The sequence below is a fragment of the Schistocerca piceifrons genome, chromosome 1 (genome assembly GCF_021461385.2).
Source record: "Schistocerca piceifrons isolate TAMUIC-IGC-003096 chromosome 1, iqSchPice1.1, whole genome shotgun sequence".
In the NCBI taxonomy this organism is placed as follows: domain Eukaryota; kingdom Metazoa; phylum Arthropoda; class Insecta; order Orthoptera; family Acrididae; genus Schistocerca; species Schistocerca piceifrons.
The window spans coordinates 236,847,107-236,867,003 of record NC_060138.1 but is presented as its reverse complement, the minus strand read 5'-3'; the positions used below and the strand labels follow the sequence as shown (position 1 = coordinate 236,867,003).

Below are 19,897 nucleotides of genomic sequence, written 5' to 3'. Positions count from 1 at the left end.
AAGGAATTGTATGACCTGTGCATAGATGTCTGGTGCCACATACATCCAGTAACCTACCAAGAACCTGTAGAATCCATGCCATACAGACTAACTACTTTTCATTCCAAAGTTGGACCAACCCACTACTATGTTAGTGGTCACAGTGTTTTGGCTCTCTGGTGCATTTCAGAAGCACAATTCAGATCCCAAAATTAAAACTGCATCAAAACAATTTGATATTCTGTTATCTGCACACCGACTCTTATGCAAATTGGTAGACTGATTTCAAACACTCATTCGTACATACATGATTTATGGGCCACCACTACTGATCAGCATTTATTGAGATCATATTAGAAATATTGGTTAAAACAACATACATAAATCCACAGAAAGTGGGTAGGGGAGAGGGGGAGACGGGAAGATTAAAATTCAGTCAAAACTACAAAGACAATTGGCCAAATCCCAGTACAACATGAATTTAGAGTCAGTATGGGTTGCAAACAAACACTGAGCACTAGCAGCTAGAACTAATTTTCAACTATTGTAAACAACTTCTTGAGCTAACCACCACTACCTCTCAAAACTCATTTCATGATCAATAAAACGTATTGATATTATGTACAGAATATAATTCTTAATTGCTGAAAAAAAAATTAAAAATTAGTACTGTAATTGGTAACTATACTTACAGTGATTCCCGAGTACGGGTTACATAGCTTTTTATTGACTTTTTTTTCTCCTTGTTTACTGCTTTAATTTTATCAATGACCTCTTGGACCTCTTCTTTAGCTGTTGTGACACCTATATCCCTGAAAGCATTAAATACTTCTATTTCACATCTCCATTCTTACAGAACAATCATTAGAAAATCAATAAATTCAAAGTTGAAATGTATGAAACATCAAATTATGTAAGAAATTGAATGATTTTCTGAAGAAATGACAACATTGGTTTTTTTAAATGACTCAATGTTGAATGGAAAATTCCAAACTGGTTGGTATGTTGGTCAGTCAGTGGGCATGGTCCACTTTGAGTTCATCACACCAACCAGAAATCAAATTTTAAGATTATGTATCAATGTTAAAAATAGGCACTAAAAGCAACATTGATTCTAGAAATAACTTAAAGTGAAATAAAATTACAGTGGCTGGGCCAATCTACAGGTCTGAGAACTGACAGAGCTCATCTGCAGGGAGAGGCACCTTCCATGTGTCCAACTCCCTGGTAGTCCAATGCAGGGTACGAAAGTAACAGAATTAATAATTCCTTCTAGTCAAAAAAAAATCAATAACAGTGGAAATAAGAAGTCTAAAAACGTTATGAGCATACCGGATTAACCCTTAATTTTATCTTATTTAATGAGGTACCCACACACAGTGATCACAGGGCAAATACGGATAATAGCTCACATTAGTGGGGTCGGTAGCCAACCGTATGTTACATCATTTAGCGATTAGTTCCTGTTTGCACCACTACTTAATCTGTGCTTCGGATCATTTAAAGCTAATGTTAGCAGTTGTGAAGTTGACTTCCCATGATACTTACTCGACTTGAAACCCAGAGCAAGACAACTGAGGAGGTAGTATAGCTAAGGTCACAGAGAAGATTTTTAGCTGTCAGCTCTGCCATGAAAACACTAAACATTGCTGGCAATGAATATTGTTCCCGACTGGAGACAGTCATGGGTCCTTTAGACTGATCAGTTCCAATTCATGGTCTGGGTACTAACCAATTAGGAGTGCATGGGAATACACGGTGAGCACATTCCAAGGGAAGTAGGCAGAAGGTCTTTAGGAGCATTTTCCTACTGGAAAACCTTGTACAGGATGAGCTCATATGTGCAAGTATTTCATATACTCCTGCTGTGGAAAGTAGAGGCATAGGCCCTCTGCAGTGCTGAAATATTCACACAACTTTTTAGTTGGCTTGAACAGTATTTTAATATTATGTCTTCTGAATACTCTGCTGGTGCGACCTCTGACTGTTTTTGCAAATGGGAGGAAAACTTTCTCTGTAGTTGGTTCTTTTTCACTAGAAACTCCAGAACTTTTGGAATGTACTGCCCTAGGTCTCTTTGCCAGAGTACTGATTTCAGCCAAAAACAGATCTTAATTGATTATGCTCATCCTTCAAGTACTGTAGTTTACAAATTCTTTCAGCCCTGTCCACCAATGTTTTGATCACTTCTGTTTCCTGCAGAGGATGGTGACTAATTTCTGTAGCGGTATCTACGCATGTGAGTGGGCTTTCTGCAGACTTTGTGCCCTGAAGTCCCATCAAGTTTTCTGAGTACATGTACTCTAGGGCATCCATTTCATTTTTATTTAAAAAACGTAATTTTAGAAAGTTCATAAACAGGCCTATGATAATTAAGGAAAAAAAAACAAAAATTCTGTATTCATAAAACTTAATACATACAGAAGTTTACCTTTGCATCATGGGCTCTCATGATCCGAAATTATTTTTTACAATATTATTCTGCCACACTGTCGTCACACTTTCACTTTTATGTATTTCATCAATAGGTGCATTTTCGTGTGCACTCGTGCAATTTTTCTTAGTTTTAATGTGTTTCACAATGTCACACTTTCCACCACATCAATAGTAAAGTTTGATTTGCACAATGTACATTCTACAGTTTAACCGCTACCAGTGATAAAAGTGACTCTCCCTAGCGTATACACTTGCACAACACGCAGTAATAAATTGCAAATCACGCATCCAGTAGCGTAAAATACCTTAACCAAGGGGATTAAAAAGAGCACAACATTTGAGCGTCCCCATAAAACATTTTTCAGGACAGTGGAACATTTTGGAAAAAACAGGACTGTCCCAGGAAAAACACAATGAATGGGCACCGTCATGTATACCCAAAAATGAAATTTGGCCTTTTTCTTTCTCCATAGTGCACTTTATATTAGAATTAATATCATTCAGAAAATTGAGAAATTTTAAGAGAGATTTTTTCTCCATATGCCATGTAACAGAAGTATCAATGACATATTGAAGCCAATGAGGAATTTTTCTTCAATGGCCAAAAGACTGCTTCTTCAAATGTTTTCCAAATATAATTTCACTACAACTGCACTGACTGGGTTCCCCTTAGGGGCACCTAAGTTTGCTTTTAGATTTTGTTGTCCACCTGAGTTTGCTTTTAGATTTTGTTGTCCAGTTTAAAGTTAGTTGATGTGAAACAGTGCTGAAAGATGTCTGTGATATTCTTCGTGAAAATACTTTCCTACTATGGCAACACCTCTTTAACAGGAACCATAATAAACAACGATACATCAAATCAACCAATCACATTAGTGGGATGATTAAGAAATCGTCGTATGGTGATTTCCTAAGTGAGCTAGAGCTGGTACCATCAGAAATGAAGAGGTAAGATCTGCTCTTAGGCTAGGAGAATGTCTGTGAGAGTTTGGAGCACGTCTGTGGGATTAGACTGGAACGTGCCAGTGCTGGGTCTTAAAGCACAATGACATACTGGATCCAATAATTTCAAATCCAATGGAACCACTGAGCCATAAATCTGGCAAACATAATCCAGTCTGATCAAGACTAGGATCCAGAAATATGGAGCACAGTACCCGAACTACACCCCAAGAATGAGGAAGCAGACAGTATTAGGCTGTCACAATAAGGGACAGCCTGTCAGCTGTTATCAATGAGTCGTCGCAGAAACTCAACACTATGCAACAATAACATAGTGCTTGGTTTCCAAGCCTAGTTCTGGGACAGAATTAATCGTGATACAGAAATAGAAATGAACAAGTCAAATCTTCATGGGAGAAATGCAGAAGGCATGGCAAAGGGTTGAAGCTGAGGCCCTTCAGATGGTACCTTGTTAGCTGGTGTTGAGCCAAGGTTACGGACTGGAAGATATTCCAAACCCAAAACTCAAATACACAGCACAGGGGTAGGTACTGATAATAAGACAGATTACTAACTCACTGGTGGTGATGAGTGGAACACTCAGCACAGAGGTCTGAGGGGCACTGTTCTCCTGGACCTACAGGGAATTGCGCACTGTACCACCTCTAATCTGAAACCATCTGAAGAGGAAAGCTGATTACAAAAAATCAATAGGGAGCCTTTAAAGTTCCAGCCATGCAAGGTAAGCAAAATGGGATGGCCCCAAGCAGTTTTGTATGCCTCAAAGGACTTACAAAGAAACTTTGCATTTAGAAAAACACTGTCACATTGCTGTTTCCAATCCAATCATAGGCAAAGTTTTGCATCATCCTTCTTGGAAACCACGCCTGACAAAAGTACAAAATACCCCTCGATTCAACAGCCCAGTAAAATTGTCATACACAATTGTTTGGAGCAGTTTGAACAGCACATTAGTGTGGCTGTTTGGCTGGTAGCTGACAATATACATTGGGTTTTTGGCATAGTATTATGAATAGAATGGTGAAGATCTCTCGCCACTGTGAAGGGAAAACACCTTCTAGCCAAATAACGTTGAAGGTCCCGAGTAGATAAGCGTGAGTCACATTCAGATGTTTCACCATCTGATGACGACTCTAATCATGTCTTGGGGCCACACCATGAAACAAGGGCCTCAAGCAATTCTGTCATTGAAAGATTCATTATTTACCAACTTGTCTTACATATTCAATAGATGGCCAGGTAAGAAAGAGCCACTGATGCTGTCACCTAGTGGGTGGGTGGTTGGTTGGTTGGTTGGTTGGTTTAAAGTCACCTAATAACCTAATAGCACTAGGGTGGAGCACACAGAGGGACATGCACTAAAACCTACAAAGTAGTGTAAAACCCACTCTCACGGATAAAACGTAAAACTAAAGCTGATGTGGAGGCATTGTCGCCCAACACAGGCAGGGTGCTGGGAAAGTTAAAAGTCTGCCGCAGAGCGGCTAAAAGTGGGCAGTCCAGCAAGAGGTGGACAACTGTCATTTGGGAGCCACAGCGACACTGAGGTGGGTCCTCACAATGGAGTAGGTAACCATGCGTTAGTCACGTATGCGGAGCCGACAGGACAACTGATTCCCTGCAAGGGGCCTGCATGGAAGACTTCCACACATTCACAGTTTCCTTAATGACACGCAGTTTGTTGTGCTTGCTGTTATGCCATTCCGTCTCCCAAAGCTGGAAAACCCTGTGGTGTAAGACAGAACACAGGTCAGCTTCGGAGATGCCTATCTCCAGGAACAGTTTCCGCGTAGCCTGTTTGGCCAGCCTGTCGGCAAGTTCGCTGCCGGGGATTCTGACGTGTCCTGGGGTCCACACAAACATCACAGAACGGCGGGACTGCTCCAGGGCATAGATGGACTCCTGATTGAATGCTATCAGAGGGTGGCGAGGGTAGCACTGGTCAACAGCTTGTAGGCTGCTCAATGAGTCAGTACACAGGAGAAATGACTCGCCACGGCATGAGTGGATGTACTCAAGATCGCGAGATATGGCCGCCAGCTCTGCAGTGAAAACACAGCAGCCAACTGGCAAGAAGTGCTGCTCAATATGTCCTCCATGAACATATGTGAAGCCTACATGGCCATCAACCATTGAGCCGTCAGAGCCCTGGAACATGTCAAGAATCGAGAGGTAGTGACAGTGGAGAGTGGCGAGGTTAACAGAGTCCTTAGGGCCATGCAAAACATCCAATCAAAGCTGCGGCCAAGGCTTACACCATGGAGGTGTACGAGAACGGACTGCAAGTAGAGGTGCTAAAGGAAAGGACTCCAGTTTGGAGAGAGCCACAATCGAACTGTTGCGCACGTCTGATCTGCAGTGGAGGGACACCAGCTTCCACCAGTACGCTGGTCACTGGACTAGTCCTAAAAGCTCCTGTCGCTAATCGAACCCCACGATGGTGCACAGGAATGAGAAATGCAATGCTGAAGGTGCTGCTGAACCATAAACCACACTCCCATAGTCAATTCGGGATTGGACAAGGGCTCTGTAGAACTGCAGCATCATAGAGCGATCTGCACCCCAATTGGTGTTGCTCAGGCAATGGGGCGCATTGAGGTGCTGCCAGCACTTCTGCTTAAGTTGACGAAAATGAGAGAGCCAAGTCAATCAAATGTCAAAAACCAGTCCTAGGAATTGATACGTCTCCACTACAGTTAAGGTAAAGTGCGGGTCCCGGATGAACGGTACAACGCCGACAGAAGTGCATGACACACGACTTTGCGGCTGAAAACTGGAAGCCATGGATTAGAGCCCATGACTGCACCTTGTGGATGGCTCCCTGGAGGCGGCACTCAGCAACCACAGTACTGGAGCAGCAGTACGAAATGCAGAAGTCGTCTGCATACAGCGAAGGTGAGACAGAGGGCCTGACAGCTGCTGCTACACTGTTAATGACCACTAAAAATAGAGAAAATCAATACAGAGCCCTGTGGGACTCCATTCTCCTGAATATAAATGGAACTATGGGAGTCACCAACTTGGACATGGAAAGTACGGAGTGACAGGAAGTTTTGGATAAAAATCTGGAGTGGTCCCCGGAGACCCCACTCGTACAATGTGGCAAGGATATGATGTTGCCAAGTCGTGTCATATGCTTCACGTAAGTCAAAAAAGACGGCAATCAGGTGTTGCCATCTGGAAAAGGCTGTTCGGATGGTAGACTCGATGGACACAAGATTATCAGTGGGTAGAGCGACCCTGGCTGAAGCCGCCCTGACATGGAGCCAGCAAGCCACCGGACTCCAAGAACCAACCCTACTGCCGACATACCACACGTTCCAGCAGCTTACAAAGTATGGTAGTGAGGCTGATGGGCCGATAGCTACCCACATCAAGCAGGTTCTTACCGGGTTTGAGCACCGAATGATGGTGCTCGCCCACCATTATGATGGGAAGACGCCATTGCACCAGATTTGGTTGAAGATGACAAGATGATGTCGCTTGTAGTCAGATGAGAGATGTTTAATCACCTGGCTGTGGATGCAATCATGCCCAGGAGCTGTGTTGGGGCAATGTGCACAGGTACCGAGGAGCTCCCACTCTGTAAATGGGGTGTTATAGGATTCACTGCAGCGTGCAGTGAATGAGAGCCACTGTTTGAGTGTGCAAAAGGCTGAAGGGTAATTCTCCAACGCAGAGGCTTCAGCTAAGTACTCAGCAAAGTTCTCAGCAATCGCGTTAGCGTCGGTACATAACTCATCATTTATGGTAACACCAGGGACAGCTGTGGGGGCCTGGTACCCAAAAAGACATTTGATCTTTGCCCAGACTTGGGAAAGATGGTGGAGACGTATCTTTCCCAACACTCCTTCTTCCATTGTTTGATAAGGTAGCGAACACAGGCACAGAGCCATTTAAAGGCTATGAGGTGCTGCAGGAAAGGGTGCGACTTATGCCGCTGTAGAGCTCGCCAACAACGCTCCTTAATTGCTTCCGCGACTTCCGGCGACCACCAAGGGACTGCCTTACACCTCAGGCACCATAAAGAGCGAGGGAGCGCATTTTCTGCCAGAGAAACAATTGTGCTAGTCACCTGCTCAACCACCACAGCGATGTTAATGCGTGGGGGAGATTCAGCGGTGACAGCAGAGGTGAAAGTTCCCCAGTCCGCCTTGTTCAAAGCCCATCTGGGCAGGCATCCATGTGCCTGACACTGGGGCAGTGACAGGAGGATGGGAAAGTTGTCACTACGACACAAGTGGTCATGTGCTCTCCAGTGGATAGATGGGAGAAGTCCTGGACTACAAATTGATAAATCAATGGCCGAGTAACTACCATGATCCACACTAAAATGTGTGGCAGCCCCAGTATTTAAGAGGCAGAGGTTGAACTGTGACAGTAAAGTTTTGAAATCTCTGCCTCGTCCACTAAGCATGGTACCACCCCACAAGGAGTTATGGGAATTAAAATCTCCCAGAAGTAGGAAAGGTTTAGGGAGTTGATCAATCAGTGCACCTAATACATTCAGGGGTACTGCACCATCTGGAGGAAGATATAGATTGCAGCCACTTATTTCCTGCGTCGTCCTTATTCTAACATCCACGGCTTCAAGAGGGGTTTGAAGGCGCACATGTTCACTACAGTCCGAGTTTAGGACATAAACGCAAACTCCACCTGACACTCTACTATAGTCACTATGGTTCCTGTAATACCCCTTATAGCCGTGGCGGACAGGGGTTCGCATTGCTGGGAACCAGGTTTCCTGGAGGGCAATGCAGATAGCAGGTGTAAAGCTTAACAGTTGCCGTAGCTCAGCCAGGTGGTGGAAAAACCTGCTCCAATTCCACTGGAGGATGACATCGTGAGACTGGGAAGGCATGGAACATTCAATGAGGCAGTTTACACCTCAGAGTCACCTGCTGTCACAGATTTATTGCCTGAACAGTCTATATCCATTGTGTCAGAGTCTGGACAGATCTAGGTCCTCAGTGGATGCCAAAATCTCCACCCAATCCTCAGCCACAGAGATTGTAGGTAGCAGTGGTGTAGGTGCCACCACAATTTCCTTTGTCTTAGGTGTTATCTTTTTGGATTTCTCTCACTGCTCCTTGGGCTTCCCTGCCTGGGAGGACTTCACTGGCTCAGTCTCCGGGACTGAGGATGAGCATGAAGACCTACGACCAGCTGCTTTTCGGCTCTTCAGCCACTGGCGGGTGCCGTCTTTCCCACAAGAAGAAACCTGGGAAGGGAGTGACCCAAAGGACTCCTTCCTAGTGAGAGAAGCCGAAGAAGACTTACACTTCTCTGGCTTACACGAGGGGACGGATGTCCCCAATGGTTTGGGGCAGGGGAGGGGAGGGGGGGGGGGGGGGGGGGGTGTTCCTCCCAAAGTAGTTGGTGCAGGAGCAACAGTGAGGAAAATGCGCCCACCATCAAGGGGGCAGGTGTAGTCTTCCGGCTTTGAGAGGTGACCTGGGTTGGTGGAGCTGATGGTGCCAGAACTGCTGTTGCGGCGGCGTAAAATCATGTCATAGGCACAGGATGCAGGCGTTCAAATTTTCTCTTAGCCTCAGTGTAGGTCAGTATGTCCAGGGTCTGGTACTCCACGACTTTCCTTTCTTTCTGGAGAATCCTGCTGTCAGACGAGCAGGGCGAATGTTGCTCTCTGCACTCGACACAGATAGGAGGTGGGGCACATGGAGTATTGGGATGTGATGGGCGTCCGCAATCTCGACATGTGACACTGGAAGTACAGCAGGAAGACACATGGCCAAACTTCCAGCACTGAAAGCACCGCATTGGGGGAGGGATATTGGGCCCGACGTCACAGCGGTAGACCATCAAGTTGACCTTCTCGGGCAATATATCACCCTCAAAGGGCAAGATGAAGGCACCGTTGGCAACCTGATTATCCTTCAGACCCCGGTTGACATGCCGGACGAAATGTACACCTCACCGCTATAAAATGGCGCGCAGCTGATTGTCAGACTGCAAAAGGTCTCTATGAAATATGATACCCTGGACCATATTTAAGCTCTTATGGGGCCTGATGGTTACAGAAACATCCCCCAGCTTGTCACAAGCGAGTAACTCCTGTGACTGGGCAGAGGTTGGTTGGTTGTTTGAGGTTAAAGGGACCAAACAGCAAGGTCATCAGTCCCTTGTTTCAAATAGACTCCATTCTGCTAACGAGACATCTCAGTATAGTCAGAAAAATAAAACGGATTAAGGGGAAACGTAAAAGGGCAGTCACGTTGTCATTAGTAAAAACAAATGAGGGAAGTTGGCAAGAGAACGAACCCAACACTATGCTGAAGCAGCATAGGCAAGACCACCTGTGACTTAAAAGGTACAACTGCTATAATGCAGAAAGTACGTATGGGAATAGAAAAACTAACCAAGCCTTAAAAAGAAGAGGTAAAAACAGAGTAAAAGGGAAAGAAAAGAGGATTCCGGTCAGGGAGGTGAATCGGGAATCTCTGAACACTGCCTACAGTGGGAGACACCCAAACACTCACCGCCCTGCCCCAACACAAGAGGGAGATTAAAAACTTTAAAACTGAGAATAAAAACCACTCTCCCGGAGGAAACCTAGAACCAGAGAGACCATCCGGGAATCGTCAGCCAACATCAAAGGTAAAGTGTGGGGGAGTCTGTACTTAGCACGCAGAGCCAAAAGAAGGGGGCATTCAACCAAAATGTGGGCCACTGACTGGAAGGCTCCACAACCACATAGCGGGGGTGGCTCATCACGCAAAAGGAAACCATGGGTCAGCCTGGTATGGCCAATGCGGAGACGACACAGTGTGGTCGAGTCCTTGCGGGAGAGGCGAAAGGAAGAACGCCATGGACCTGGATTCACCTTAATGGCACGAAGTTTATTAGACAGTGGAGTAGCCTCCCAAGAATTGGCCCATGACTGTGCAAAGTGGGATTTGATGTGAAGCCGTAAATCCGCTGCAGGAGGGGTTACAGAAAACGGGGGGTAAGTAACTGCTCCCCCAGCCAAACGATCAGCGAGCTCATTACCTGGGATACCCACATGGCCCGGGACCCATAGGAAGTCAATGGAACAAGCAGCACGGTGAAGATCAGCGAGATGGTCATGGATGGCAGAGACCAAGGGATGGCGCGAAAAACACCGGTCAATAGCAAGAAGGCCACTCATCGAGTCCGTACATAACAAAACGCGGTTTTGTTGGGATTGTTTAATAAAGGTAAGGGCCCGGGAAATTGCCATCAATTCCGCAGTAAACACCCCACATGAGGGTGGCAGCAGATGATTTTCCGTTCCAAGAAAGGACGTGAAGGCATACCCAACATGATCAGCAGATTTAGAGCCATCAGTGTAAAAAACAACAGCATCCCGAAACTCCCATAAAATTTGGCGGAAAAAGGAACGGAACACCACCGGGGGGATGGAATCTTTCGGACCGCGGCGGAGATCCATCCGAATTCGAGGCCGAGGAACTAACCAAGGAGGGGTGGAGGGGAGGGAGCGAGGAAGACAGGACAAAGAAGGAAGCCGAAAATCACGGTTAAGAGACGCAAGGCGCAGTCCAACCGGTAAACCCGCCTGAGGGCGGGAGTCAGGCGGGCGACGTCCATGGTCTGGGAATAGGATAGAATAGGAAGGATGAGCGGGAGAAGAACGGATAGTAAGGGCATAAGACACCAGAAGCTGGGACCGCCGAACAGAAAGGGGGGGGATCCCAGCTTCAACCAGGAGACTATCAACAGGGCTAGTAGGGAAGGCACCGGTGGCCAAACGGATACCACGATGGTGGACCGGATCCAGCACGTGCAGCGTGGAAGGAGCAGCTGAACCATAAACTTGACAACCATAGTCCAAACGTGACAGAACTAGAGCACGATAAAGACGGAGGAGGAGGGAACGGTCCGCACCCCAAGAGGAGCGGGCAAGGAAGCGAAGGACATTGAGTTTACGGAAACATCCTACCTTCAGGAGTCTGATATGGGGCAGCCAAGTGAGCTTGTTGTCGAAAAGAAGACCTAGGAAACGAAACTGCGGAACCACAGGCAATCTTTGTGCAGCAAGATAGAGCTCTGGATCAGGGTGGACCGTAGTACGGCGACAGAAGTGGACCACCCGCGATTTTAAAGGAGAGAATTGAAACCCGTGTGAAAGGGTCCATGCAGAGGCACGCCGTATAGCCACCTGGAGCTGCCGTTCTGCAGATGGCATCGAGGAGGAACTAACCCAAATGCAGAAATCATCCACATACAGGGCAGGGGCAACCAAGGGACCGACAGAGGCCACAAGTCCATCGATAGCAATGAGGAAAAGAAGGACACTCAAGACAGAACCCTGTGGGATGCCCGTCTCCTGGGTCCATGGAGAACTAAAAGCAGTACCAACTCGAACTCTGAATGACCGATGGATCAGGAACTGGCGGATAAAAATCGGGAGTGGGCCCCGAAGACCCCACTGATGAAGGGTTAGTAAGATGTGATGGCGCCAGGCCGTGTCATAGGTCTTGCGAAGGTCAAAAAACACTGCAACCAAATGGCGGCGCTGGGAAAAAGCCTGCCGAACTGCGGATTCCAAGCGAAGTAAATGATCGATTGGAGATCGTCCCTCTCGAAAGCCACACTGGTAAGGGGACAATAGATCCCGAGATTCGAGGACCCAAGTGAGCCGACGGGCTACCATCCGTTCAAGTAACTTACAACCAACATTGGTCAAACTAATTGGCCGATAGCTGTCAACAGATAGGGGGTTCTGACCAGGCTTAAGGACAGGAACCACAATGCTATCCCTCCACTGAGAAGGGAAGTCACCCTGCAGCCAGATACAGTTAAACACCCGAAGAAGATGGTGCCGTTGTGGAGCACTGAGATGTTGAAGCAGCTGGTTATGAATGGAATCTGGGCCAGGGGCCGAATCGTGAGAAGAAGATAGAGCAGAAAGAAATTCCCATTCAGTGAAAGGTTCGTTGTAAGATTCTGACTCACAAGTGGTGAAACATAAGGTGACAGCTTCAGCCTGCTGTTTTTGATGAAGGAAAGCAGCTGGATAGGAGGCCGACGCTGATGCCACTGCAAAATGGGTCGCAAGATGTTCTGCGAGAACTAATGGGTCCGTACAAATGCCATCTGGGAGGTGAAGGCCTGGGAGGGTGGACTGCCGATGGCAACCTTGGAGAGAGCGAAGTGTAGTCCATACCCGTGACAGAGGGACAGTGGAACCAAGGGAAGAAACGAATCGTTCCCAACATATCCGCTTGCTCTGTTTGATTAAATAACGGGCTTTAGCGCGAAGGCGCTTAAAGGTAGAAAGGCTGGCTACAGATGGGTGCCTCTTAAAGTGTTGCAAAGCTCGACGGCGATCACGGATGGCAATGGCAATGGCCGTACTCCACCACGGGACTTGCCGACGACGAAATTGTCCAGATGAGCGCGGAACAGCAAGGTTAGCAGCGCGAACAATCGCGTCAGACACGTCACGTAGGACGTCATCAATACAACCCGACAAAGAGGGAGAAAACTCGACCTGTGCAGTATATAGAGGCCAATCGGCGCGGTGGAAAGACCAACGAGGTAACCTCTCCATCGGGGAGCGGGAAGGGAGCGTGATAATCAACGGGAAATGGTCACTATCACAAAGGTCGTCATGTGGCGACCAGTGTAATGAAGGGAGGAGAGAGGGAGAAGCAAGAGAAAGATCAATGGCAGAAAAAGTACCATGACCAGCACTGAAATGAGTAGGGGAGCCATCATTAAGAAGGCACAGGTCGTGGTCTGCAATAAATTGGTCTATAAGAAGACCTCGTCTAGATGGAAAGGCACTGCCCCACAAAGGATGATGAGCATTAAAATCCCCAAGGAGGAGGAAGGGAGGAGGAAGTTGCTGAAGAAGGGTGGTTAAGGCAGCAGGTGTAAGAGTCCTGTCAGGAGGGAGATAAAGATTGCATACTGTGACTGCAGAGTCTAAGTGGACCCTAACAGCAACCGCTACCAATGTAGTTTGGAGAGGAATCCACGTGCTAGCAATGTCTGTACGGACCAACGTACAAACGCCACCAGAAGCCCGCAAGGGTCCGACCCGATTTCGACAGAAAACACGGAACCCACGGAGGGTCGGTGAGTGAGCATCAGTAAAATGAGATTCCTGGAGAACCACACAAGCTGCTGAGTAGGATGAAAGAAGGGATTTCAATTCCGGAAGGTGACGATAGTATCCATTACAATTCCATTGGAGAACCACAGAACGATGGTTTAAATGAGGGCTGAACACGCTAAATCCAGTCATACCGCCGGGTCCCCACCAGTCACCGACAAGGAGGGGGCGACATCCATAAACGACAGGTCAGAATCCGGTTGTGAAGTCGGGGAAGGGACCTCCGGTGACACCAGAGGCTCTTTGTCCCGGGACTTATGTTTCTTCTTCTTTTCAGGCTGAGATCGAGGAGGGCTGTGTGGCATAATGGAGCCAGCTGCAGCAAGATCAGGAACAGAAAGAGACCGGGCGACCTGGGGGCCGATAGACCGCGGCTCTCGCGGTCGCCGCGCTGCAGCAGACCTTTGACCTGGAAGGTGCCGGGAAGGGGCATCCCGGGAGACGCGCCCTTGACCGGCAGACGCCGAAGGAGTGGGACACTTCTCCGGCTGGGGAGGGGGAGCAGCGCCCAGAGGAGAAGGTGTGGGAGCCGCAGGGGAGGGGGGAAGGAGAGGGGTCCGGGATGGGGGTAAGGAAGGGGGAGGAAGGGATGAAGATGTAACCAAGGCGTAACTAGATGTCATGGACACAGGGTGCAATCGTGCATATTTCTTACGGGCCTCTGTGTAGCTTAAACGATCAAGGGACTTATACTCCTGTATCTTTTTTTCTTTCTTATAGACTGGGCAATCTGCTGAACGTGGAGAATGACTACCATGACAATTTACACATACAGGAGGGGGAACACAGGGACTCCCCTCATGGAGTGGACGTCCACAGTCACCACAGAGAGGGTCCTGGGAACAGCGAGAAGATATGTGGCCAAAACGCAAGCACTTAAAACACCTCATAGGAGGAGGGATGTACGGCTCCACATCACAGCGATAGACCATAATCGTAACTTTCTCAGGAAGGGTATCCCCTTCAAAGGCCAGGATAAAGGCACCAGTATCAATACGATTATCTTTAGGACCCTTCTGAACACGCCGAACAAAGTGAACACCCCGCCGTCCGAGATTGTCCCGAAGTTCCTCATCAGTTTGAAGGATGAGGTCTCTGTGAAAAATCACACCTTGTACCATATTTAGAGACTGGTGAGGGGTAATGGACACGGGTATTGTGCCAAGATGGGTACAGGCACGAAGGGCCGCAGATTGGGCAGCCGAAGCAGTTTTTATTAGCAACGAACCCGACCGCATCTTGCTCAGGGAGTCCACTTCGCCGAACTTGTCTTCAATGTGTTCCACAAAGAATAAAGGTTTGACACTGGTGAAAGTATCTCCATCAGTCCTGGTGCAAACTAGATAACGGGGGAAAGGTTTTGCCCCTAGACGACGGGCCTGACCCTCCTCCCAGGGGGTAGCCACGGAAGGGAAGGCCGAAGGGGCAAGAGAAGCAGCACTTGAGGAATCAGTACCACGCAGAGAGACGGCCGCAGAAGAGCGGCCAGAGTTTTGGACCCGTATGCGTTTCATCTGCATAGCGTCCGCCCTGATACCACCCACTCCGATCAGGGGCTCTCCTCATGGGCGCCACCCAGCCACAGCAAGGGCCGTCTGGCACGGCGGCCATTGCCGGGAGTTCCGATGCTCCAGGATGACGAGCAACCACTCCAAGGCATGCATGAGGAGGTCACAGCTCAGGTATCAGAAGTGTGATCCCTGTGTGTTCAGGGGGCTCAACCAAAAGGGTACATAGCGACCCCACCACACGGGCTGGCTACCGTGCTGGCTATGCACCCTAGCATCAGACAACGACGTAAAAGAAAAGGTGGAATGTACTAAGAGGGCACACGTCGGAGACACTAGGTAAGGTGCTCTTCCCCAAATGGCTCACACTACGGAAGAGAAATTTTGGAATGGAGGTCAAACCCCAGAGGGGACCAAGGAATGCCAAAAGGAGGAGATGATTACGCAACAAAGCCGGAGTGTAAAACCAACAGAACCAGGAGGATAGCGGGGGCCAACATAAGCAAGGACACCAATAGAGGGAGAGGAGAGGGCGAGGGGAAAGGGGTATGGAGGGGAAAGGAGGGGAAGGGAAAGGAAATGCAGCCTGGGAGAGAAAGAAGGCTGCAATGGCTTGGGGCCCCGTGCTCGCCACGCACGTATCCACAAAAGAGTTGTGGACCCCCTGGGGGGGACTGGGCAGAGGATGCTGTTTTGATCAAGACCAACCCAGATCTCAGTTTGGACAAGCCCTCCACCTCCCCAAACTTGTCCTCTAAATGCTCAACAAGAAACTGAGGCTTCGTCAGGAAAGATTCCCCCATCAACTCTCGAACATACAAGGTACTGGGGCAAATAAGATCCGCTGCCATTCTTAGTCTGACGTTCCTCCCATGGTGTGGCCAGGGTGGGGAACGATTTGGGGCCAATACTTGTGTGTGTTGAATTGAGCTCGTTATCGCTTAGATACTGCTGGTGTTCCACCACCAGCAAGAGATGACTGACTACGCTTCATCGCGTTTCATCCGCCCTGATGCCACTCACTTCGACCAGGGGCCCCTCCCCACGGGTACCACCCAGCCGTAGCAAAAGCCACCTAGCAGGATGGACATTGCCAGGAGTCCCGATGCCCCAAGAGGATGGGCATCTACCCCTTGGCATATATGGGGAGTTAACGGCGCAGGCATCAGCAGAGCAATCCCTGTGTGGTCAGGGGGCTACAACCAACAGGGTACATGGCGGCCCCACCATAACGGACTGGCTACCATGCTGGATATCAGGTGCAATAAAGTCCATGGTCATCGTCAATGCAGAAATCGACACTGCATAGTGCATGGTGGAAAACGCACCCAGGAAGGTGTCCTCGCCCAAGAGATGGAGAATGGGCAGGACTGCAATGTGACGACGAGAGAGTAGGCTAAAGATCTCAATGGACGATGGACACGATGCACCTTGTAAAGCACCCTTCCCCAATTGGTTCGTTCTTCAGGAAAATTTTGAAGAATGGAGGTCTAACCCTACAGGGGACCATCACATAAAGGCCGAAACGTGTGAAACTCCTTTTAGTTGCCTTGTACAACAGGCAGGAATACCTCGGGTCTATTCTAACCCCCGGACCCGCAGGGGGGTCACCTAGTGTGTCGCAAGGTGTTCAACAAGAACAAAGCATCAGGAAGAGGATTAGATCTGAAACAGTTGAGCTTTGGTAATCCAGTAGGCTACAGAGCTTGGCCCACACCTGAGATGAAGAGGCTTATATTCCCAGGGAAGATCTGTAGCACTCCCAGCATTTGTTTCTACTGTGTTTAATTAGGTAGTACACCTTCGGACAATGATGACAGCTGTCTGTCAAGGAAGCCACTCACGATGTTTCAGCCCTTTCGGTATTTAACAGCTGTTATATATGTCATTGGTCCACCACATTACCACTCACCAGTAGTCGAGGCCATTGATAGGAGTATAGCAGTTTCAGTGGCCCAGGTGATCACAGCAGACAGCTCTCCGACAACCTCTGCGATTCAATCTGACGGAAGAGAGATGAAGCTGATGGCAGAGGTATACAACCGCCAACTGGCCCTGATGAGATCTGTGTGGCAATTTCTCCATTGAGCAACGACAAGGAGGAGGATAAGATCACCAGAGGGTAATCACTGTCACTTAAATCATTGTATAATGACCACTGTATTCCAACAACGAAATTGGGTTTAGAAACTGAGGTTTATAATCAAAATTATGCCACAGGCAGCACTAAACTGGGTAGGGGTAATCATCATTGAGGAGACACTGATAGAGACTAAAAAGAAGTTGGTGTATAAGAAGGCACCTAGAAGAAGATGTGGTCCTCCCCTCCTGTATAATTTGCACTGAAAGCCCCAAGTAGCATAAAAAGGGAAGGGGACGTTGATGTTGGATTAGGGTACCCATCTCAAAGTGTATTTGGAGCCTTGCCAGGGACAGTACGGGCATCGGAGGTGGGGCGTGGGGAGAGGAAGCTGCAAATGGTGATCTCTGGGGCAATTCGCACTCACACTGCTGTTCTTTTATATTTTGTATGGAGGGGGATCTCCCTCACTAATTACACCTGTCCAGACCCCTCCAGATGCTCCCTTGGGGCCAGTACAATTCTGATACTTGTGGTATCTTGGAAGGGTTTGTGAGTAGCCATTAGTAAAATGTCTAGTTTAGTTTTGTTTTGTAGTGCAAAAAACAACTGAGGTCATACGTGCCCAAGTCAAAACTATAGAACACGATCAGAGAGAGGAGGGAAACGACTATACGTCAGTCCCAATGGACATAACAGGAGACAGCTAATAACAGGCCTGTGGAAAAAGGGCTAAAAAAACACCATACAAAAATGGAGGTCCAAAACTAAAAATTAAATGGCCTTCGTCATATTGCTTTGGCGGATAAAAAGTAAAATGCGGTCAACAGCCCATGTGTCATTCACTAAAACGGCTGATAAATCAGATGGCAAACCCAAACTGGAACGTAAATTGTTAAAACCATGGCATTCCAGCAGGAAGTGGCAGACAGTTAAAATTTCGGGCAATGCGTACGAAGTGGTGGGATAGCACTACTGATCAAATGACAATGGCTAAAAAGGCAGTGCCCAATATGCAGCCGAGTTAAAACAATCTCCTCCCAGTGGGAGGGCCAAGAGGAGGTCGTCCAAGGTGCCGGGAGAGGCTTAATAAGCTAAAGCTTATTCCGGTGAAGGAAGGACCATTGGCGATGCCAAAGGGACACCACCACCTGACAGACAGCAATGCAGAGATCACCGGAGACAACATAGGTACTTGGGGCTGAGGTATGAAGACTGCAGCCTTGGCAGCAGCGCCAGCAGCTTCATTTCCTAGCAGACCGACATGACCAGGGACCCCACAGACACATGACACTGGCTCCACCAAGAGTGAGCATGTGAGTTTTCCTGGACCTGCTGCACTAAGGGATGAGCAGTGTACAGTGCACAGAGACTTTCGAGGGCGCTGAGTGAGTGAGTGAGCAGAGGACGCAATTGGGAAGGCTGTGTCGCTGGGTGTACTTCGTGGCCTGATACAAGGCAAAAAGCTTGGCTATAAATACTGAGGAATGGGTCAGAAGCAGATACTGAAAGACACGGGTGCCAATGACGAAGGCACACCTGACCCCACGGTCAGTGCGAGACCCATCAGTGTATACAAAGGTACTATCGCGAAGTTCTACATCTACATCTACATCTACATTGATACTCCGCAAGCCACCCAACGGTGTGTGGCGGAGGGCACTTTACGTGCCACTGTCATTACCTCCCTTTCCTGTTCCAGTCGCGTATGGTTCGCGGGAAGAACGACTGTCTGAAAGCCTCCGTGCGCGCTCTAATCTCTAATTTTACATTCGTGATCTCCTCGGGAAGTATAAGTAGGGGGAAGCAATATATTCGATACCTCATCCAGAAACGCACCCTCTCGAAACCTGGCGAGCAAGCTACACCGCGATGCAGAGCGCCTCTCTTGCAGAGTCTGCCACTTGAGTTTATTAAACATCTCCGTAACGCTATCACGGTTACCAAATAACCCAGTGACGAAACGCGCCGCTCTTCTTTGGATCTTCTCTATCTCCTCCGTCAACCCGACCTGGTACGGATCCCACACTGATGAGCAATACTCAAGTATAGGTCGAACGAGTGTTTTGTAAGCCACCTCCTTTGTTGATGGACTACATTTTCTAAGCACTCTCCCAATGAATCTCAACCTGGTACCCGCCTTACCAACAATTAGTTTTATATGATCATTCCACTTCAAATCGTTCCGTACGCATACTCCCAGATATTTTACAGAAGTAACTGCTACCAGTGTTTGTTCCGCTATCATATAATCATCCAATAAAGGATCCTTCTTTCTATGTATTCGCAATACATTACATTTGTCTATGTTAAGGGTCAGTTGCCACTCCCTGCACCAAGTGCCTATCCGCTGCAGATCTTCCTGTATTTCGCTACAATTTTCTAATGCAGCAACTTCTCTGTATACTACAGCATCATCCGCGAAAAGCCGCATGGAACTTCCGACACTATCTACTAAGTCATTTATATATATTGTGAAAAGCAATGGTCCCATAACACTCCCCTGTGGCACGCCAGAGGTTACTTTAACGTCTGTAGACGTCTCTCCATTGATAACAACATGCTGTGTTCTGTTTGCTAAAAACTCTTCAATCCAGCCACACAGCTGGTCTGATATTCCGTAGGCTCTTACTTTGTTTATCAGGCGACAGTGCGGAACTGTATCGAACGCCTTCCGGAAGTCAAGAAAAATAGCATCTACCTGGGAGCCTGTATCTAATATTTTCTGGGTCTCATGAACAAATAAGGGAGGTGAAACTGAAGGCAATAAACCGAGGCTGGAGTAGTGCCCTTAGAAAGTGAATGAAG

At 47.9% G+C, this 19,897-nt stretch overlaps 1 protein-coding gene across 1 annotated transcript in view; it reads right to left on the bottom strand.

Annotated features, from left to right (window-relative positions):
- Positions 1 to 19,897, bottom strand: part of LOC124805620 (WD repeat-containing protein 76-like) — a 174,621-nt gene that overhangs the window by 120,459 nt on the left and 34,265 nt on the right. Inside the window, exon 3 of the mRNA XM_047266190.1 lies at positions 672 to 791. Coding sequence (XP_047122146.1) covers positions 672 to 791 — 120 coding nt within the window. The remainder of the gene's footprint in view (positions 1 to 671; positions 792 to 19,897) is intronic.